This window comes from Polyodon spathula, chromosome 13 (assembly GCF_017654505.1).
Source record: "Polyodon spathula isolate WHYD16114869_AA chromosome 13, ASM1765450v1, whole genome shotgun sequence".
In the NCBI taxonomy this organism is placed as follows: domain Eukaryota; kingdom Metazoa; phylum Chordata; class Actinopteri; order Acipenseriformes; family Polyodontidae; genus Polyodon; species Polyodon spathula.
In genome coordinates this window covers 33269075-33292838 of record NC_054546.1, presented here as the reverse complement: position 1 = coordinate 33292838, position 23764 = coordinate 33269075, and the positions used below count along the sequence as shown (strand labels likewise).

General features: G+C 39.0%; 1 protein-coding gene across 5 annotated transcripts in view; it reads left to right on the top strand.

The window, feature by feature from the left end:
• Positions 1 to 678: 678 nt before the first annotated feature.
• Positions 679 to 23764, top strand: part of LOC121326184 (RNA-binding Raly-like protein) — a 52227-nt gene continuing 29141 nt past the window's right edge. The window contains exons 1-2 of one of the 5 annotated variants that reach the window (XR_005951432.1): positions 679 to 900; positions 7836 to 7911. Coding sequence is in view for 4 of the 5 variants with exons in the window: in XM_041269382.1 (XP_041125316.1) it covers positions 864 to 900; positions 7836 to 7911 (113 nt within the window). In the remaining variant the exon portion in view is untranslated. Of the gene's footprint in view, positions 901 to 1076; positions 1096 to 7835; positions 7912 to 23764 lie in introns of those variants that run through there. The other 4 variants (XM_041269380.1, XM_041269382.1, XM_041269379.1 and 1 more) reach the window with 4 other exon arrangements.

The following is a 23764-nucleotide window of genomic DNA, read 5'->3' as shown; positions in this document are numbered from 1 at the left end:
TATTGACATTACAAAAAGTGTCCAATGTTGTTGTGTTTGAATATAAGATGACCCTCTGACCGTGAAAATCAGTCTGTAGTATCTTACAGATCAACCTACTCTGTGTTTCATATAATTAAATAAGAATAATTAAACTGTATAGCTAATTTTAATGTGATGTGATTTCCATCTGATACACAAAAAATATCAGGGTCTGTTTATAAATGTATAATAAATCACTGACTGACCGAAAGAACATTGTAATGCAAACTAAATTAGTTTACTTTTGGTTAAGAGTATCGTTCTTGAAAGTTATAACTTTAAATTTTGGTATTTCATTACCATGCTCCTGATTTATGGCCCATCCATCTGTAATTCATAGCCTGTCACAGCTCCTGCTTTGGCCATAACCACTCAGCCTTATTACCTCACTAGTTCTAAATCCTCTAGCTGTCTATTCAATGTGTCTTTCCAAAAGCTGTCAATTGTCTGCATTTTCCTGGCTCTGATATCCACTGGTATACTGAGCTTTAACTATATCAGATTTGGAAGCTGTGTAATATCCTGCTAGTGCTTTAAATACTGAAGAGCAGAACAAAACACCTCCCCCCACTTTTTATTTTTTGTTACGTCTTTGTAATGGAATGGCCCAGTCCCCCCTGCTGCAGTGCGAAAAATAGTACGCCCTGCTGGAACAGTTCTTAGAGTGTTGTCATTGATTCAGTAATATAGCCGTACAATCCCTATGGTGTGTGTGTTGGAGAGGGAGAAAAAGAGATTGAGAGATTGAGAGAACCGGCGTCCCCAGTTCACTGGCCAGTTACATCCTGTCTCCAGCAAAAAGGGACTCCCCTGCTCCCGCCAGCACTTCCACTTTTCCTGGTATGACCTTATTCAAGAGTGAACATCGCGGCCAGAGACGTGAGTACAGGCAGCCCTCACTAGGGTCAGATTCTGTGAAATCAAGCAGATCAAAGGAGCACTGTTCAGACAGGAGTCGGACTGTAGAGAACAGGCAGGTGAGAGAAACTAGATCGCAGCACAGAGATCACAACAACTTAGGGCATCTGACTGCCAGGGCAAGGAGCGTTAGCAGCAGCCCGTTGCACTGACACGGTAACAAAAGTGTCCAGCATTAATGTTTTTGCAGAGATTCAATTAGATTGCAGTAGAGCAGGGATCGAAGCCTCTCAGCGAAGCCCCACTGTTTCCTAGACTATTGAGAATTAATCGGGGGGCGGGGGAGGGGGGCAGATTGCATGTTGTGATGGCAGGCAAGAGAGAAACAGAATGACAGTGCGCTCCTGTAGGGTTCATCAAAGCGCTGGGAGTTCATTGCAGAGCAGGAAAGGGTTGAAATTGAAGACTCTCCGGCACCATCCGAGGCTGCTGAAGATCGGTCCGGGGAAACGGATGCGAATGCCTGCCAAACTAACAAACAGTAGTTTGACTCGGCTTCAGCCCTGTTTTGTTTGGTAGCTGTTTCGTTAGTAGCAGCTTCTTTGTGTTTATTTTAGCGCCTTGAAGTTAAGTATACATTTATGGGGAACTTTCTCTGTGTATGCAAGTAATTTCGATGTTGCAAACCTTAAATATGACCATGAAAGGTCTAGCAAAGCACACAGTAAATTATGATAAATAATGTTTAGGGGTTTGAAAAAAATGCAAATTTCAATTAAATTCAGTATGTAGTATTTATTACATGTAGTATTACAGCACAGTGGCTTATGTATTATTATTATTATTATTATTATTATTATTATTATTATTATTATTATTATTCTAACTGTACAGCACATTAGTCCGATGGAAGAATTTGTCATCGCAGGTTTCATCTAGGCGCAGTGAAAGGCAATACAAAGTCGACTTCGAATCGAAACTGATCTTGCTAAACAAATGCTCCTTGTAAGTAAGTACATTTGAATTAATAGGAAAGAACACGCAAGACTGCATTACAAATGCAAAAGCTAGCTTCGTTTTTCGTTGGCACAATGGCTGTTGTGAATTGCAGTGACAGTGCCTTGCTTGCAGGTTGTATTCGGCAGTCTCAAGTCTAAGGTCCTGGACAGCCACCTGCAAGTGATTGACACGAGTATGTTTTCTGTCAGTCAGGACTGTGCTCGTTGAAGCTTTATACAATCCCAGCCTCTGCACCGTGTGACAGTTCCCTGGTGGTACTGTATAAACGATGTCAGCAGAGACTGAATGAATTGATTTCTGCAGAACTAGATTGAAGAAGTAAGCCTATTGTTGACGGGAAGTAAATTAAATTCAGTTTTTCTGATTGACTTAACCTGCCAGTGCTGGGTGTTTCAATACATGGTGGAAAGTTATTTTCAAAAGTAGAATATAGCAGCCTGTTTTTATATTAAAAAAAAAAAATTATGGTCTATTTCCTTTTAAACAAGGTCTGACTAATTTTCTAAATTTCTAATAAAAAAGGAATGTAATAAATTTAATTACAATGACTAGGTCTTTCTTGACTTTGAATTGAAACGTTCCTTTTAGTATTTCTTATGTATTCCAGTTAAAATTTCATGTAGTTTCTAAAGATTTTTCAAGTGTTATGCAATGTTACATTTATTAGCATCTATCACATTGTATCTGAACCATGTTGTAGTCTTTTTTTTTTTTTATTCCACATTGGTTGCTTTCAGGTTACATATACTTACCAGCAAGGTACTTGTTTAACCTGGCCCATCCAAGTATGTATAAACTGTAAACATCAAAGTTATTTTATCTCAATCAAAATGCACGTTGAGCAACAAGACTTTTCACAATGCAAAAATGGACTGAAGATTCAAGACTGAGTATGTATTATTGAACTAGATTCTGGTTCTTGTGAATTTATACTAATGAAAGATGAGGGACAATGATAGTAGCTGGAAGTGCTGGAAGTCACCAAGACAGCTTCCCTCAGCTCTGTGAAAGAGCACACTTCAATCCTCCAGCCTGCCATTCTGTTCTGGGCGTCACTCAAACAGAAAAGGCCAGAATATGTGGTTGTTTTGTGAGCCAGAATCAGACCCGGGCCTCTGCAGCTGAGGCATGAGAGGGAACAAAAATGAACCAGCTGCGCCAAAGAGCCTCTCATAGGACACATTATTTAACAATGTGACTTTGAGAATACCAGATACAGTTAAATCCTGTATTGTGCAGTTTGATTCAGATTATGTTAGACCGTTACCTCGCATTATTTAAAGTTTTTTCTAAGATGCCTTTTATTATCTATGGCTGGGGATGATAAACTTGGTACAAACATTATTTGGCATACATAATTGAGAGTATCAGATTCTGGGGACATCCACACGTCTGTATGTCACACTTAAATTTTTGCATATATCTGAAGAACAGCTTATCAAATTGTGATTTAAACATCTCATTGCTAATTCTTATTTTACACTATACAGTGCATATTGTCGCTATATGTCACGTTCATCAACTTTTTCTTTCTACTGATAGCTCGAATTTTGAACTGACATTTGTGGTGGGGGATCTTACTGACGTATTATACCTTTACCTTCCTCACAAGGGGGAAAACCTAAAAGCATTTGTCTTGTTGAGTTGTAGTGTTTTGCAGGGCTGTGCTGTTTTGGCAATGTTAAGTGTCGTTCACACAATTAATACAAGCTCTGAGCTGCAGATGAGTTATTGGGGCTGTCACTTAATTAGCTCAATTATCAAAAATCCCTGATACTAATTGAGATGCATCTGTATCAGCCCATGTGGGTTTGCAATTTTCTTAAGCCCTTATTTCATCTCGGGCACCCACAACAGCTCTATTGTTTAGGCAAGTGCTGAGTGTAGAAGTCAGGCAGTCCTCGTTTGTTTTCATGATTGTAATCGTAAGAAGCTGCGGTCGGCTCATCGCTATAGCATTGCTCCCAATTTCTTTCACAGGCAAGCTGTGTGTTTATTACTTGTGTTTTGCTTGTACGCCGTGCTATCCACTCTCCAGAAGTAATTCTACCTAATCCCTTACTGAATGATTTTCAATGACAGAGCAGTAGTGGCATTACAATAGCAGTGCATTAACTCTGTAGTTGGCAGTAGCTGCACAAGAGCAGGTGTGAGCCGTTGTTAGAATGGTGCCGCAGTGGTATTGGTTTTGCCATTACACTATGTTGTTGGCATTATTATAATGGGACCCCAATTGCTTAATTTTTGAAAAGGGTCCTTTGCTTATGTCTAGTTTGTACCCAGCATGATGAAATGTGCACTCTGCTTAAAGATTCCCAGCAGTGCGGCCTCCTTCTAGCCTGCTCAATCTAGGCTACATTGGCTAACTTTGATATTGGGTCAACTATTTGGAAACGTCGATTAAAAGCATTAAAAGAAAATCTGAAACCATATACTTTAAATGCCCTGTCTCCCCACCTCCCCCTAAACAAGACTGAGAACCGGAAAATCTGCGAATTCTACACAAACCTACCCCCCGCCCCGCTCTTCACAGCCCCTTCACTGGAGAGCGAGTGCTTGGTGCAGTGAGGCAAGGCACTTACAGCAGCTGCACAAATCGTCCTGAAAGGAAGCTCTTTCCACAGCGTTAGCTTTCCAAACAGGCTGCCTGGCAAGGATGCCCGCTCAGCCGCACTATTAAAATGAAACAGCGTTCAAATTCCTACCCAGGGGGTGAAGCAGTTGTTCAGTAGGAAAACCAACAAAAAATATATATCATGCAGCAAATATTTAGTTGCATAATCTTTAACAGGGCAATGTGACCTGTCGCATATAGTTTATATGTCTCTGATTTTAGGTTTTAATCGATAAACAAAGAACCCCACCTTGTGATTTTACTTACGTGACTGCTCTGTTCTCCCTTGCTAAGTAACTATTCTGAAAAAAACATGCAGGCATTATGATATGTACCAGGAGATACAAGGTAAACTATAAAAAAAGGGTTATGGTCTATGACATAAAGAAGATACACAGTCTGTATAACAGGGCTCCAGGGTGCTGTTTTGTTTCCAGAAATGCTTTCACAAGAGGAGCATTACCGCTTATGGAAGTGTGTTGGTGCTATTCAGTTGAAGATAAAGCCATGGTGAATGAGCGATTTGTTTAAGTGTAATGTAGAGAGGGTGACTGAGCACAACGTTCACAATCGATAAAATGTTGTTGAAGTGCGACATTGCTCAGGGCCTGGGTTCACATGGTTTGTGCAGGGACAGGGCTCGTAATCAGTCAGTCACTCAGCTTTGAACAGGGGTGATGCAGCTGTTACAGTTTTTCTGTGTCACTCGTTTCCTTAATCAATACCTCTTCTCTGCATTGATCAGTGGCCATAATGGCTGTTGATCTACTAGGATTACAAACTGAACAGAGATGTTCGCCTCACTTTATAAACACCTCTCAGAGATTGCAGCTGATCTCTGTCAGACACGACAGGACCCCTTTTCAATAGGGGTGCAGTAGCGCTACCATGTTTTCTAATGCACCTACAGTACAGCTATGACCTAGAGTTTTGAAAATATATATATATATATATATATATATATATATATATATATATATATATATATATAATGATCTTTTAGTTAACATCATGAATCAAAGAAATGATATTGCAAAAGTCTACTGGAAACCATAATAATTGTACAGTATTTCATGTTAGAAATGTCACATTTTTCAATTTTTATGACTTTTTCGTTAAATATATGGGTAACTACAAGGCAGTATGAATTCAGTATGTTAATATAACATTATTCAGCAGGTTTCATATGAAGCAAAATTAGTTTTATAATGCTAGCTATAGGGTGATGCAAAACTTTTGGCCATAGTTGTACAATAGTCCTGCTAAGATCTCTTGTATTTTCCTGCTGGTTTCCATTAGGACAGTGGTTTTCAACCCTTGTCCTTAAGTAACCCCAATGGTTTGCTAGTACTCTTAAGACCAAAAAAGGCAAAAATCGATAAAGGTTGGTCTCTAGGTTTTATCGGCACACGGCATTACACATTTTTAAAAAAGAAAAGAGAGTTGCTAAAGCGAAAACCTGGACCAATACAGGTACCTGAGGGAAATGAGTTTGATGTTCTCAACCCAGTGGCCATTCGACCATGAGACAAGTTGTCAGTCTCTGCCAGGAAACTGTAAACTTGAGTGGGTACTTAGTACGAGCCTGCTTGAGCTCCTTGTGAAATCGAAGATAAGTGACTTCCCACAGCAAGGATGCAAACCTGCAGTACCCTTGTATCGGTGTAATAATGGCATCCTGGTTGTATTGGTAGCTTTACTGGAATGGTATGGCTACGGTGGCCTGTGTGTGTAACAAACACATCAGAAAAAAACTAAGGCAAAGCAGAAAGACAGTGTGCAGGGGTGGAGGAGAGGATTAATCCACAGGGTAGGTGCCTGGGAGAGCTGCGGTATCACCAGGCCTGCAACGGTCATTATCAGTCTGACAGGCGGATGTGGGAAGGAGCTCCAAGTGCACATGAAGAGAGGCTTGTTAGAGAGTGGAGCTAGAAGAGGGGCAACGCCAAGGTCTGTTTCGCTGGGCTGTGGAGTCCCGCAAAGAACTGATAAATGGGACTGTAAAGCAATTAATATTGGAATTAGATGATAAAATATTTTAATTTATCCTTCCCTCCTGTCTCTATATGGTTCTGCAACAGACTAAGGGTGGGCAGCTTATCTCCTGTTGTGTTAGTAACCAGAGTGGCTATGCTTTCACTCAGGAAACCAGGAGCAGGGGGGTGTAGCGGTGTAAACCTTCACAAAGAAAATAACATAGTTTGAGGTACCAAGAGCTGCATCTCTGGAAGCTGTCTCCTCTTCAGACCTTGGAATGAATGGCACTCCAGACGGGCTGTTATCAGAACAGTTCAGAGAACAAGCTGGAAAGAGCAAGACTTCACAGAAACACTCCAAGGGAATAAGATTTACTGTTAGCTTGACAAATGTGCAGTACATCTTTGTATGTGTTGCAGAGAACAGTAGGCAACACTAAGAAATATATTATATGTTCTGTTGCTATAACAGAAGGCTGTTAAAGAATGCATTTAAAAATAAATAAATAAAACCCACAGAATGTGTTGTCTGTTGTAGCGGTTTTCAGTTTGCTGTTTTTGGGCTTCATTCTCGGCCAGAATTCTACTCTAACTTCAGCTGGTCTTGGGATAACCTATACAGTAACTGACTGGAGCAATGTGGGGGTAGTAGGATTTAGCCCTCTTGACAACAGCTCCATTGAGAAGGTGAGGCCCAATGCAGCCAGACCTCCCAAGTGGGGTGGCAAGCTTCACCATTGTAAAGCTGGTGGAGGGGAGGACAGGGTAGCAACAAACACAGAAAACATCTGAATGTTCAGACTGGGTATAATTAATTTAGTAGAGAGGAGCCATCAATCCGCAACATAAACCATATCCAAGGCTTGCATTTCAGCAAGGCTTTAAAGCCGGAGACCCTACTGCATACTGTATATAATGATTTCCCAGAGTAGGTAGTGTGTATAGTGGGCCATGTACTACAGCATAATTACAAAGTCACTTGACCTTTTTTCTGCTGGTATGGTCAAACTATTCAATGCAGAACAATGAGACTTTGCAGATGGAGGGACTAAATGATGGACAAGAATGTTGACTTTCACCACTGGTACCTTTTTCTTTGAGATTTACTAGCTTTATTGTCACTGACCCCCTTGTTATTGCACTGAGAAACTTCTAGTTCTTTGCCTGTTTTAAAAAAAAAAAAGTGTTTTTGCTGTAGGTATTAGATAACATGGTCTGATTGCAGCTAGACTATTGGGGATGTTGGAACTACAGCACATGTATCTCACACACTCTCTTTGGAATAGTGAACCCCAGAAGCAATGCAAGATCACATAGTTCTCTAATGGAGGCTTCTTCTATTTCAGGTGTAAGCATGGCTGGGGAACTCAAGACCAACAGACCCAGGGCTGGGCATAAGCGACCAGGCAGTACTGTGTACGGGTGAGTTTGATCACTTTGTGTGGGAAAGTCTTATCTAGTGGTTAGTGGGCCCTCCACATATATACCGGTAAACACACACAGACCTAAACTTTAATCCTACTTTCTTGTGCTTTATTTAAATAAATCTTCTGCCAGCCTTTAGCTTTGAGCACTAGCCACACTGCTTTTTAGTCCCTCAGCGCTAACCACTGGGCCACACTGTTTCATTACCAGTCCCTCAGCCTAGATCAAACTGCCTGCTTCCCACTTCAAGCTCTTACAATTATGTCGGACTGCCAGTGTCGCAGTCCCGCATCTCTATGCAATGTCATTGCCTCCCTCCCAGTATCTCAGCTCTAACCACTAGGTCACACTGTCTCCCTCAGCCTTAATGACTACGCCACTGTCTTCAACCTAGTCCCTCAGCCCTAATTACTAGGCTACACTGTCTCCGACCCAGGCCCTCAGCTGAAAAGACTAGGGCACACTGACTACTCCCAGTACCTCAGCCCTAACGACTAGGCCACATTGTCTCCCTCCCAATACCTCAGCTCTATGCATTTTGCTACACAGCCATCGTTCCAATGACCACCCTCCCTAGAATGCTCTGAATGCTCAGTGATCTAATGCTGTAGCTATGGGCAGTGGGCAGCCAATTAACACTTGAAGGTCATAGCTCATGGGGAGGTGAGAGCTGAAGCAGTCCGATTGATAATGATAGCACTGTGAGCATAGGGGCTGAGGAAAACAAGCAGCCACCTGCAACTCACTCTGTAACCACCTGCTTCAGTCTTCAGGGATTCCCTCCTGACAAGAGGTAGCTGTATGGAAGCTGTTGCTTGAGCTCCCCTGGTAGACAAGATGTAATGTTGGCTGTGCACAATAGGAGGCGATGTTTGTGGGAGCGGGCCTTTCTTCACAACAAGGTCGCTTACAAAGTATTCTTGCACTGATCAGAATAATCAACTTGCTTCAGACCAAACAAACAGTAACCTGAATATTGAGACTAAACCTACATCACTTTGATGTTATTATTTAACTTTATATTTACTTCTTTTCATAATGTTGGTGTATTTAATGTTCGTGAAAGACTCATTTCCTCTGTATCTGCTATGCAACTTAAAGGGGTTTAAAAAAAAAAAAAAACACGACCACATATAGCACATACTTTTGCATAAATGGGCTGATCCTGAACATTTACACCTGAAGTGTATTCTGTAATACTGCATAGTGGGGAATTTTGACATGTTATTGGCATGACGTGTTCTTGTTTCTTTGGATTTTTACATATTTCATACAGGGTCTGTAATCCCCTGTGTCTCGTATCTATATGTATGTTTTTTATCATCCACATTGTCGCAATAACAGCCGCCACAGTCTTGTTCTCCCGTGCTTTCCTGTTTTTAGTACGGGCTGTCATTCATATCTGACGCCTGCAGTTGACTGATGTTATATTGCAAGCAGACACAGAGTAGGCTGAAGATTTCAAAGCTGTTAGCTCTCTCTTTCTCCTTGGTTACTGTGGCAAAGTGCCTACCCCTGTGTGTATTTTGTGTTATATGTTGTATGTTAATGTTGGTGTATAGTCATTGGTACACAGTATATAAACGGGTCTGTGAAACACGAGTGTTTAAAATGTATATTTGTATGAAGCACGAGGATTGCACAGCACTTCACGTGCAAGTAAAAAGTAATAATATGTGAGCATGGGGAATTGCACTTTATTAATTCACGTGCAGTTGTACCGAGACTCCAATTGAACGATTGTTTAGCAATCTCGGTACAGCTGCATAAAAGCAGCATGTTTTCACTCACTCGGGGTGTGTTCGGTGAGTGGAGAACGGGATTGGAGACAGAGGTAATAATAACATAAAGTAAATCATAAATTCAGCTCACCGTGTTGGTCTGTGTAGTTCGTTTTTTGTTTGTCTCTTTGTTTTGGCTGCCAGTGCCGTGTCCTGTTTTGTCCTGTTTTATTTTATAATAATAAACCGCGCAGCAGTGCATCCATTTATCATTTCCTCTCACAGTACTGTGTGTTTCTTCTGGTCTGACGTCTTTGTCACAGTTACCCATCTTCCAGTAAGGATTTCTACTTAATCTGGGAGCACTAATGCATATTTCTTTATGTCTTTAACACACCTGAGGTACTGTAGTTTAATACAGAAGTGACCAGAGATGCAAGTTTTTTAGAGACAGAACATTTTTGGTGGGATTTCCATACCGGCTGGTTCATGATTTACAGATTTTATTTTATTTCTAACACCAATATTGTCAAATTAAATTCTTGCCCATAGACATTCCATCCCTTAGAACAGTTTACTACTGTACATGTTGACAGTCATTTTACAGTATTCCCGTTTTTTTCTCACTATAAATTTACAATAGCTTACCATGGTTTATACATTTTTCATATGCTTTAACATACCTCTCTGGGATTTACAGTTTTTACCTAGATTTTACCACATGTTTACAGTCTATTTCAGAATCTTTTTGATTTTAAAATAAGGGAGCATAAATCCGAATTTATAAATCAGAACTGTGTAATGTATAGTCTTGGTTTATAAATCAGATCTGTACATTTCTTAATTCACAATTATAATATATACCACAACAGATTTGTATAAATTAGCATATCATAAAAAATTGCGTGCTCAATCAGAGGGAATATTTTTTTTAAAACATTACTGCACAGAGCGTTCCCTGTGCAAGTTTGTTTAATACACAAGCATTGAATCTGTCTAAAAAAAAAAAAAACTCAATTTGCCATCTGGAGAGTCTCCATCTTCCACTGCCAGTTTGAAAAGATTTTCTGTTGCGCAACCTGTATTTATGAGTAGTGCACTGGTCTCCAACAAGTATAATAAGAGAGCAATCAGTAAAATCAAGCACATTTGATGCCCCGCCTGTTTCATGGAAATCTAATTTTGTTGGGGTTTTGTCAGCTGCACGAGCTGTGGATGGTGTGATGTGTGTTTTCTTCTTTGACACTGGCCCATAGCATCTTGACCTTGTGGGTTTAATTATACCTGTACCAGCAGTGGCTGGCATGTGTTTGAATGACAGTCATATAAAAGAAATGCTGAGAACAGTACGTGGGAATTGGATTCCCCTCGGACATATGGATAAAAATATTGCCATACTCCACACGGCAACAATGTGAACAGTACAATTCACATCCCTCCGTCTCACTAGAATGAAAAGATGGCACCACATGTTAAAATTTTAAAGTACAGACAGCTAAGAAGTACATTTGCATATCCCATCACTTTGTAGATCTCACAATGCCCTGTATGAAGAAGACACACACATTATGTGGAACGTGTAATTGATTTTTAATGGGCATTTTTTTTCATACCATTTGTAAACAGCAAAACTGGCAAAGATATCCTACATTGTTTTCCGTGCAGTACTTCCCGGTGAAGGAATGCATTTGACAGGTGAGTTGCTTCTGGGAATCCGTGTAGGGAAAATGCTTTCAATGTTGACTTCATTCCTTCATGCAAAGTTGACCGGAAGTACAGCATTGAAGAATCTGCAAAGAACTTTTAATAAAAAACAGTTTCTAACATTGCTTCAAATAAATTGCCATTAAAAAGTCCAATTCACCTTTACCATAATGTGTGCGTTTTTTTTATATGTATACACAATTTTGGCAATGTACGTTTGGTAGGATTTCCTGGAATGGTTTTGTTAGCACCATGTCCGTTACGTCAAGACGATAATCATTTCAGCTCCCACCGATGGAACTGTTTGGAAAGAGTTTTTTCTACTTGGCTTTAGAACTGTACGTTATGAAGCCACTCTCAACCAATCAAAAATCCAGATTTCAGAATATTCCAGTACATCTCAGTTTCATCTCATGCATGGCAGAATACCAACTGACAAAAATTCTAAAGACATGGATAATGGCATTAACTATGTAGGATTTATTCAAATATGTGTTTTAATAAGTGTGTATGTAGCGAACCCAATCTCTTAGGGTATAAGAGTGTCTTCTCGTTTGACACTATGGGGGGCAGAACCGCTTTGTTTCACACTCCTCTTGCCACCCAAAGCGCCCACAGACACACACTTATACCATGAGAGACAGGGTCAACTCTACGTGTTATTTTACTGTATAGCATAGAGAGCGTGGGTAGACAGGCTTTGAAGTGCTACAGAACCCCCTGAAGTGCCAGTAACACATTACTTTAGCTTTGCTGTATCCTGTGTTGTCCACAGAGTTGCATTGTTGCAGGAGGGAGTGTGATTTGGATACAGTGCAATAATTTCTCCTGGTGAACACTCCCGAGAAAATGTTCAGAAATGTATTGCCCTGTTGATTTCTGACTCGCGGTGTGTGATTAAAAAAATTTCAAATAAGCCTGAAATATATACCTTTTTTTTTTTTTTTTTTTAAACTGCAATACATTTCTTATAAACACTACAGGGTGTTCTGTTTTATCTACTAACTCTAATATTCAGTGAGGATTTAGCAGAACAGATATAATGTTACCAGCTTCAAGGTAGCTAGTTTAGCTACATTTCACATTCACTCGTCTGAAATCTGCAAAGTTGATGATAAATCACAATCTGGAGACACATTTGCTAAATTGGCAACGCTGAATGCACCACAGGTGGCTGGCAGGTGTTTGAAATATTGCAAAAAATCTGTGTGTTTGCTTTGGTGGAGTATCCTGGAGAGGTTTCTAGAGGTAAGTGGGATTTTGGTATTCAACTGTTCTCTCACCAAGAGGGTGAAGTTTCCTGCTGAGCCTCTGTAATAGTCCATTGATTGAAATGACTGAAAAACTCAGAGTGCCCATAGAACACTGACCCCTACTGTGTAGTAATCTATTTTTTGCTAATCAGTGATGTGGATATCCTACTAATTGTATATTGTTCCAAACCATAAAAATGCTAAATAGGAAAACGTACCCATTAAGCTTATACAAATCCCATTTCCCTCTTTCTGAGTGTTTGTTTAGCAAAATGTAGACAATGCAGGTGTACTGCACACCTTTGTGGACATGTATTTCCATGTAGATACATATCTGGTATTACACTATGTTAAATAATACTTTGTTTGCAAGCCATGCTGTAAGACAGTGGTGTGCTTCCTTGTTCATTTCAACCAGAGAGTGAAATTGTCCCCACCTTTACAATGGCTTTTTTCCTGTTATTAACCAACAATTTATAAATCATATTGACTGACATGCTTTCACCCAGAAGACATTGCTGAGGGGAAATGAACCAAAAAGTGTTCCTGAGAACTCCAGAGAGCAAAGCCTGCAAACTGAGAAATTCCTTTAACCTTATGGAAAACAAGATTTGTTTAATGAAATTATTTTGTAAGCTCATTTAATTAACTGGTCACCAAAGAGACTGAATATTTATGGCTACATAAAGTGTCTGTTTAATGAATAAAAATCAATTAGTTTGATAGACTAGCTGGTTACCACAGGAGGCCTTAAGCACTGCTCTTACTGTAGAAACAGACAGAAGAGTATCATCCCAGACTTGTGTTTATCTTTATGTGGAATTAGAAACTTGTTTTTATAGTCATTGCTCCCTTTCTTCGTTCGCTATCAGAGAAAAACAGAGCAGGGTGCAACAGGCTGCAGGCAGTAAAAATCAATCTCAAATTGATCTAACAACTCCCCCCTTCCAGGCATTAAGAATCAATCTCAAATTGATCTCTGCAAGGGGTCGAGGAAAACTAGCAACGGACCTTATCAAAAAATATCGCAGCGCTAGGAATATTTGACAGGGAAACTTATCAAACCAGCGCTTTGGAAAGCAGGCAGCCCGCCTGCAGCCTGCCCCCCTTACCTCTGTAATCAGCATCTTTGCGCCGGAGCAGGGGCAGCACTCGTTGCATTTTGCACTTCCAAATATGGAAGCTGTAATTGTGTCTATTGTCCTGTTTTTTTGTCACCCAAAATGACTGAAAGCTGGTGAGCTGTATTGTTAAAACTAGAAAAAATGAAAGAAAAATCATACCACCAAAAACTACAGTATACTATGTGTCAGTATATAATTTGAGAAAAACAGAATCAGGGCCTTCAGAAAAGAATGTATATTTCGTGTTGTGCTTGAGAGCCAGGTTACACCATGATATACAAGGTGTGATTAACTCTTGCTCACCCCTATTGATCCACACCCTCCCTCCCAGTCCCTCGCCTTCCACACACACACCTCATAAAGCACCCTTCATTGTCCCAACGAGGGCTGTGACACTGCACTCCATGCCATTAAACACAATTTACTCCATTTAAGAACCGTGCTGGCTGCTGACAAATACATACACACACACACACACATTCCCACTAGGGTTCTACTTCATTACTCTACAGGTAACGAGGTGAAACCTCTACCCACACACTGAATACTGAAATCCAACGGTCTGTTCAGCCAACTGGATCCGGATCCAAATCATGTAAAGATCCATTAGCTACCTTAACCCACCTAGAGTCAGTCATGTTAGCGCCATCACATTATGCTCAATGCAACATGTGAACAGATAGGGCTGTTTTAAAATGATGCTGATGATGTTATTAAGGCTTATTCACTCAAATGTAAACTGTGTACTTCTAAACTGGTCAGGTTTCTTGAAATTAAGGCTTTCTAAGGAAGACGTTGCTTGTTAAGTTGGCACAAATTGTTCTAATATAATTTGGACCTTCTGATTTTATATACAGCGTGTGTGTGTATATATATAATATGTATATAATTAAATATATACACATATATTATATAATTAAATGATGTTATCGAGCTGAATTTTTAGTTTTAGATTAATACTAATGTCATTTAAAATGTATATACTGTACTGTATGAAAAAAATATTCATAAAATGTTTAGCCTGTACAGCATGTATTCTCTAAACCTATAAAAAATACTAGACTCAAGTTACAAAAGTGCTTTTGTGGTGTAACCGGGCTGTCATGCAGTGTTAAAGCAGTACAAAGTAGGACAATGTCAGAACTGTTTTATCCCTTTAAAATTAAATACTTTTTAATCCTAATATCTGGCTACCGTGACTGGTCCACACCTAATTTACAAATATACAGTATGAGTGTCAAACTTTTACGTCTAGCAAGGGAACCACTTGCCCATTCGTGATGGAACTTGATAAGGACGTTCTTTTGCACAAGTTATTGAGTGTAATATAATCTGGAGATATAAAGAGGCTGTGTGGTAAAGACATCTTGAGTGGGTGGTGACATCAGCATCCAAGAAACAGCACGCAAACAACCAGGGATACAGGGTTGAACGGCCACAGCCGTTTATTAAATAATAAATAAACAGTATGTCACATTTATATTTTTTACATCTATACTGATTTTTCTTTTGGATCACAGCTACATACTGTAGGTCTAAAGAACATCTTAACTACAGCAGTATGTTTGAGCAACCCATTGTGCATCTTAATGTTTCGCTTTCTTATCCTTGTTTGATGTGCAGCATGGTAAACTTGAATGCAGGCACCAGATCTAAAGTTCTGTCTTTCTGCTAATAACAACCCGTCTCACAACATGGCTTTAAAGACAGTCATCAGACACACACAAACATCTTCTCCAGAGTGTCAGAGAACTTTCCACTCCAATCCATCCTCACAGCAGCCTGTAATGTACTCAACCCAGCAATCTACTGCTTCCCTCCAGTACTGCCATTTGGTGGTACAAAAGATTACATGAACACAACTAAAATGAGTCAATAAAAACCTATGGAGGAAAAAAAAATCAATTCTCGGGAATACTGTACTGCAATGTTTGTGTGCGCTCATTTGTGCCTAATGCTGTGGTGATTACCCCCCTGATGCCAGGCGAGGGAGGGATATCAATTTTCTGACTTCAGATTACAGCCTTTTTCAAAATCAGAACATAACTGCCGGGCCTTTGGAAAATGTTCACATTTATTAATCACAACTAAAGTAGGCTACCTGTCAAGGCATCCGCTAAATACCTGTCATTTGCTTGCTGTGGCATATTGTTTCAAACCACTATTGCAGAAAGTCACTGTGTATTTTAGCTGAGGTTTATTTTGTAAAAGAAAAATGTTCTCATCACCTTTCGAGAGAATCTTTTAGAAGGTTTTTAAGTTCTAATCACACCACACCCTCCAAAAGCTCTTTGCAAGCTCCTCAGACAGCTCTGGAAAGAATCTGGTTCCATATTGCATAGCTTTGCAGTCTGCTGGATGAGATTTACTTGAATACACAAGAGTTTCGTCAACTACAGGAACCAAATGAGCATTGATGGTAAAATGTCTGCCTCCTATTGTTTGTAACGTTTCTTATTTTCTAGATATTTTTAAATTTGCATTTTAGTTATGTTTTTAAATGCAGTGGGATTTTCATTTTTTAAAAATAAGTGATTTTTTATGCGTACTGTAATGGAAGCTGGCATACAATGTGTCCAGAATGGATAAATTATTGATATCATAGTCTCGGATACATACGGTATCTAGAGAGCCTTATTGAGTTGGGAGGAAACTTGAAAAGAACGTTCTTCATCAACCAAATGGAATTAATAGAATCAATAGTATATAGTCTATCTCTGTCCGTATGTCATGCTTACATTTGTATTTATATGTAGAAAAGAGCTTATTGAATTGCATAGAAACTTGGTTCGGACATTTTTTAGCCCAAGCATTTAAGCATATCAGAATTTAAATGGAGGCAGCTGTCTGTTTGTCTGTCAAACTGCACATTGTGCATACAATTGATTGTAGGAAATGGTGATCTCCTGTCTCCATGTTACTGATAACTCTAATTTTGTACTCATTTGACTTTGTTTATATTGAAACGAGAAGCCAGTGACCTAGCTTACCTATGATGAAATGTGACGTCAATTCACACCGCTGATACAGTACAAATAAACAGCAACGTTATCCCTTTGCAGAATAATGGTTGACCAAAAATGAACTTGGGCTACCCAGCAAGATATATTTAAATTCCAGAATGAAGTAGTTTATTCTTTTTTTTGGTGAAGGAGATTTTTTTTTGCACTGCTAATCAAGGTGATAGTGTCACTGTGTGTATGTTTTTTTTTTTTTTTAAGGTAAACTGTTTTATGCAAACAGTAGCTCTCAATATTTCACAAGTCTCCTCTTCAGGTGTAATTTACATTTAATGAGATTTTGTAGTTTACCTTTGAATATCACCATTTCCTTTTGTCAGGTGTTTTGAAGCAATACACTGTGGACATTGTGGAAACACATTTAATTTCTGTAACTGCATGAGATAAGGAATAGTGACATGATAGCAGGAGCAGTAACTGGGCTAGCACCTTCAGTGCTGTACGTAAAGGTGCAATACATTTATAAGGTGGGGACATTGGACAGTTCATAATTCGTGGTATTGAAAGCCCTTGTCTCAGTTTAATCCATGGTTAATGGAATCAAACCGATCGATTGGTTCCCATCTTTTTATTTTTGTTTCTATTATAAATTGTATGAGAACTCAACCAATCATTGTTAAGGATTTGTCAAAATTCCTGAACACCTTATCAACTATTCCAAGGGTTAAGCAAACAACACTTCATTAAAGTTTATTGTTAGGTTTGAAAAAAAAAAAAAAAATATATATATATATATATATATATATATATATATATATATATATATATATATATATATATGTGTGTGTGTATATATATATATATATGTGTGTGTGTGTATATATATATATATATATATATATATATATATATATATATATATATATATATATATATATATTTATTTATTTTTTTAATTAAAATTCAAACAAATCCAACTCGACAATGTAAATAAATACGACGTTCACAAACTCAATGGACTCCTCAGAGAATTTTATGCTGGCAATGGAACGTGAAACAAGCAATGTGATTGGTTGATCAAGGTTCCAGCTGTCCGTGTAGAGGATGGATATCGACAGTTGGAGCCTTGTCACATATTCTAAATCGCTGCACTACAGAATTTAAAGCATTGGACGGTAGCTGTCTTGCTGTTATAGTTACAGATGCACAGCTGTAACTATGAAACTGAGTGACCAGTTGCCTGCAAAAAATCCCAAAGTAGTAAGCAGACATGCCGGTTCGGATGACGAACAATTAAATGAACTGGAAGATAGCAACAACAAAAAAAAAATCACTGTCTTTATACTCAGTCACCCTGACTTTGTCACTTCAGCTAATGTATTTTTAGCGTTTATAAACGCTACAGAAAAGCACAAAAAGACACTTCTGCATATTATCTACCCCTCTCAGACACACACCATGAAAAATGACTGAAATCCGAGGCGTCTTTGTATTTATTTTTATTCCTCCTGTCTGTTCTGCTCTAACATTGTGTCTGCACTGTCTGTGACAGGGAAAAAAAATAACTGTGCCATCTCAACTCCGCCTCCGGTATATTTTTTCAGTGGCAACGTCCACAATATCAAAAATACAGATGTACTTTCTTTTGCATGTTTTAATAAAATTAATTTATTCAACTTAACTTGTGTGCAGTTCAGAGTTATAAATGGGACTACTTTATTAGCATAAGGATATTTAATTAAAAAAAAAAAGAAGAATTCTTTGCCCTTAACATGATTTATGTTTTTTTTCTTCAAATCCACGTCCGTATACGTTGAATGTACGGATTTCGATTTTCGTCTCGTGCCTCACAACGCCCTGAAGCGTCCATACTGTATATTCGACGTATACAGACGGCCTGTCAGCCTTCTTGCATACATATAACACCTGACGCCTGACACATATTTACAGCAACCTGTGATAAAAGCACAGGAAAGTTGTTATCCCTGACCACAGTTTAAACTTTTTAAATCGGTAGTGTGGAAAACACGAGCGTGCAAAAGTAGTGTTGACTAGTGCTCTTTATTAAGGTGCAGGGTAATGACAGTGCTGGAGAGTTACAGTGACCTTGGATTAATATGCAGGGTATTCATGTGAATAAGCAGAATGTTAAATAAATCCTCATCTCCTGCCTCATTACCCCGTCGTGCCCCACAGTTCAATTTCGAGCGACTTGGCAAACGACGAGGTGATGAAGCCATACATCTTGAATAATCAGTGCAGGCCTTCCTTTCAGATAGAGCCCTGCACTTCCTGATTTGGCAGGCTCTGTTTATCCAATTGACTGACATGCTTTCAGCCAGTTATATACTTTGACCCAGAAGACACTGCTGAGGTGAAATGACCCAGGAAGTGCATATAAGCTAAGAGCTTCCTTTACCTAATGTGGTACTAGATACCATGTTTCAATATATGTGCGCCACCAGCACTCCAAGTAAAGTTTCGAGTCATTGAGTAATTTACTCTCGCTTATTCACCAGTTACAAACACACATTGCAGGTAAGTGGAATCATCAGTATGTTTTGGTTTTTTTAATGTCTTTATTGAAAACTCTGACTTATTGGTCACATGTTGTTCGCAATTCCCAAGCAGGCTACATGCTGTCCCATCATTTCTCTAGCTACTGCATGCATTCAACAATTGACCATTGAGACGCTGAAAACCAACAAAGTACAAGAAGCTTGATTAACAGGCAAACTCAAGCTGTGCAGCAAGATTGCTATGCATATTAGTTATGCATTGAATTTAAAAGTCATGCTTAATTCACATTTTTTCAGTGTGTAAAATACCTTTTGCGCGGCATATCTGGAGCACTGTGTGCTACTGTGTCTTTCAAAAATACTTTTACCTAGCTAATGCAACATAAGTGCAAAATGGCTGGGATTTACGCTTTGAGGATCAGCCCCATGGCCTCTTGTCTGGCCATGTGTGGTCCCGTTTTGATCGTTCTGAAAAGTTAATATCTTTAAAAATATTTTAAAAAACAGATTTACCAAGTAACAGCAGTAGCTCATCTGGGGATTATTTTACAGCGATCTACTTAGAAAATACTCTGAGTACAACAGTTACAAGTGTAAAAAATAAGCATTAGAAATTATCTTTCATTGCAGTTTGTTAAACTGCAAGCGACCCCGGTTTCAAACAGCAGCCAAACAGTCAGCCCAGTTGCTAGAGATTTCAGATTTCCCACCTGAATCTGTATGTTATCGCTGCATTTTCTATTACTTTGTATTAACATTTTGATGTGTAATGTAAAAGTGCCATCTTAAAGAGGGTGTGGTCTATCCAATGGCTCTAAACCGTGGTCTCTAAATGTACATTCAAATTGAGCTCTCTGGAATCTGACAGCCAGTTGATTTACAGACAGAAAGACACTGAAGACAACTGCATGTATTATTACTGTACATGTTATATTTTCAGCACCTTGGTACCTGTTGCTTTATAGATCCAATGAATTGACCCCTGTCAGTGTTCTCAAGGGTTTTGAGTGGGTTTAAGACATGAGAAGGCAATAGCAGAACCATTTGTCCGCACCACACTGCTAGTTTTATTTTTGTTTCTGGGTCAAAATTGGAAGGTGACTACAGTATCTGTCATATTATGATATTTCATAATCATGGTGGATCTTGTCATTTCACTTTTGTAAAGTCACAATTTAGAAGGCATCACTCTCAAAGTAAAAGCCATCATCAAAGATGGTGGATGTTTTGTGAAGAAATATTTAATCTCTGGTACAAAGAAGCAAAAACCGCTCTGAGACAACCTGAAAGGAGACATCGCAGAACTTAAATTCCACTGAATATCTTGGTAAGCCATATTCAAATGCAAAATATTTGAATGGGTATTTGAAGTCGTAACTATTCAGGGATATCAAGAAACAAGGGGTCTAAGTGGGCTAAATTCTCAGTCAGCTAGTATTACTAAATGGATAATACCCCTGCAGCTGTGAGACGGCTTGCTCATTATAACCATCTGCCTGTATAGAATGAGGGGACCCATGTTACATGGTGTTATAGATTTTGCTGATTGTCACAGGAGGCTTGACAGGGTGAAGACAGTCTTATTTCAGAAACTGCAGGTTGAATCGGAGCTGTCTCTGCATTTCCTTATTAAACCTGGGGGTGATGCGTTTATCACAGCGGTTTATGATAGCATTTCATTTCGTAAACTATCTGTAGTTACTGTGTGGGTCAGATGCCTATTGCCTCGCTGCTGGTATTGAGCACAATTCAGAGTGCTCAGTAGAGTTTAATTATAATGACCACTCGCATATTGAACACCCTACCCAGCCGGGACTTCATCAGACATTGCCTATACCTGTTCCTCTTGGTCCTAGCCCCAGGGGTAATAAACGTTTTGCAATAGCAGTAGTGTTCTGGAGATGGACAGAGGTCACTCAGTGTCAGGCAGTAGGATATTACTGGCAAGCAACTAAGTTCAGGGATTGCAGACGTGTAGACAACATCCATAATACCAGATTGTGCCGTGTCAACGCCCCAGTTTGAACGATTGTTCCACCCCAACCATTAGCTGAAGGGTTTGGCGGTTTCAGATGAGACGATACAGATGCCGCATTGATTGATTATGCTTTCCTGTTACTCAACAATCCATTTTTTTTTTGTAATATATGTGTGTATTTTTTTAAGACACTGCAAGCACTGTTATTCTCTATTGAACATTTTAATGCTATAGTGCTACTTTGTATGTTACTTTATTATTTCGTGTTGTGTTTTCACACTGGGCACTGCAATTTCATACTTCCTGAGATTATTTAAGCCCTTTTATTTTAGTTTATATATTTTTTAAATGTAGCGACTTTTATTTTAGCGTTTTTCATGATTGGTTTCGCACTGGACCCTGCAGCTTTTAAAGTTTAATGTTTGTTTTTTTTTGTTTGTTTTTTTATTGTATTTCACCAGTCATTAAATATGTTAACTGCACGTCTGGATTCTTTATCATTACTGTGTGCTACTATGTTTGTATTTTAAGCATGCCTAATTGTAAACGTAATCTATCCACCAAATGTTAAAAATACTCCCTCTGCAATAATGACTGCTATTTTGACCCTGCCTGAGTCACCCCCGCCCCCCCAAACACACGCATGCACACACACACACACACACACGCACACGCACACGCACACGCACACGCACACATTAGCCTTAACGCCCCCTGAAGAATCCGGTAACACGAAGTATGTATCAATACCAATGTACATATGAATTTCTTGCATATAGTAGGATACAAAATTATCCCACCTGCCCAATAAAAAGACTGCTGAACTTCTTATCCAATTGAGATTTATAGCTTGCAAAGGCATCCTTTAGAACAAGTTACTGAAAGAGCGTGACATAGTTTCTTACAGTTTTATCTTATATATATATATATATATATATATATATATCTAAGAAAACACACAATTTAGTGACTATCAAATAAATTTTATTGGCATGACAACATTATTCAGGATCTGCCAGAGCAATTACAGTCAACACAAGTTATCTCAGGTCTGTATTAAATTATGGCACCACAGTAGTCATTATTATGTATAGATGTGACATTTACTGCAGGACAGCACGGAGTGGATCTTGGTCTCCCATTTCACACTGTTTACACGGTCTAATCCTGCCTGTCATATCACTTTAAAGTGGAATCCGGTAATTTCACTTTTGATAAACCAGGATCAGCCATTACTGAGATTTCCTACTAGGTGGAGAAATCAAACCGACATAGACTGAGAATATGTAATCAAACAATGGTTGTCTTTTAAAATCTGATCTTCTCTCCATTTCCCACTATTGTTTCCAAATGAAATCTAAATACTTAATTTATATAATCAAAGGTCAATGTAATTTCCATATCAGTCAAAAGAAACAAAGGAATTAAATGAAAACCAAAGCTAACTATCTACATCTAACGAGATTTGTAAGACTCGCATAGTTAAAGATTTAATTAAAACACCAACTGAAATTGGTCTTTTCCTGGTGCTTCTAATGAGTTTCTAAATTGGGTTTAATTGAAGACATTTTATTCAGTTCTTGGGGATGATTGTGAGAGCTTCAAAACGGAAGATATTCCAGCCTCTGCGGTGGGTAAACTAGAAGAATATTAAGCTGCTTATCGGTTTGTAGCTTGTCAGGGTGCGTGTGGTTATACTAATTGGCTGTTTTTTTTTTTGTTTTGTTTTTTTTTATCCAATTTTTTTTTTCATTTAAAAATTTGGGATTGTTTTACATAGAACGAGATTTGTGAACAGTTTAATTAGGGCTGCTGTTTTTCAGTGGTAATGCATGCCATTTTCTAGAATTGTGACAAAATGGCATAAATAAAAAAATAAAACACAAAATGCAATAAGCATCCAGAGGTCAAATCACATTGCCCACACCCCTTACTATTAAAAATCTGTTTATCACCGGCCCTGCCTCAACCTTCCCCTTACACCTGCTGGCAGAAGCCCAGAATAACCCACTAAAACCAAGCAAACAGCAGAGTTCATTTATTAAGGGCCCCTCTCCAATTATGCTTGTGCACCAAACTGTCCTCCTTTACCCAACAGTGGACACTATTGCCTGGAATACAGAGACCAGTGTGACTAATTTCAGTAGTTCGTAAGGGCTACCTCCCTAGGACCACGACAGTATTTATCTGGGGTTGACAGATACATTTTTCTGGTATTGATCAGAAGTAACGTCACTTCATTAACATTTTCAAAACTTTGTGATTATCGCAATTTGGCACAACTGGGAGAGTCCCGGGACTGAATAGCAGGGTCAGGATAGAAGGGTGCTTGGCATGCAGACCAGTGAGGAGTAGCTCTCTGGGAGTCTACAGGCTGGCGCTATGCCTGAATGCTGCCAATGCCATTTGTCCTGTGCCTTCCATTAGCTCTGAAATAACAAGCATAAAAAAAATGAAAAACCAAGAAATTGCTTTTTATCCCACTCCGAGGACTGACCTTCATAGCCCTCTCCAGTCCCAGCTCTCTCCTGTGAGTCCCTGAGTGTGTGAAATCTTTAAAAGCTCTCTGTTTCACCACCTCCTAAACTACA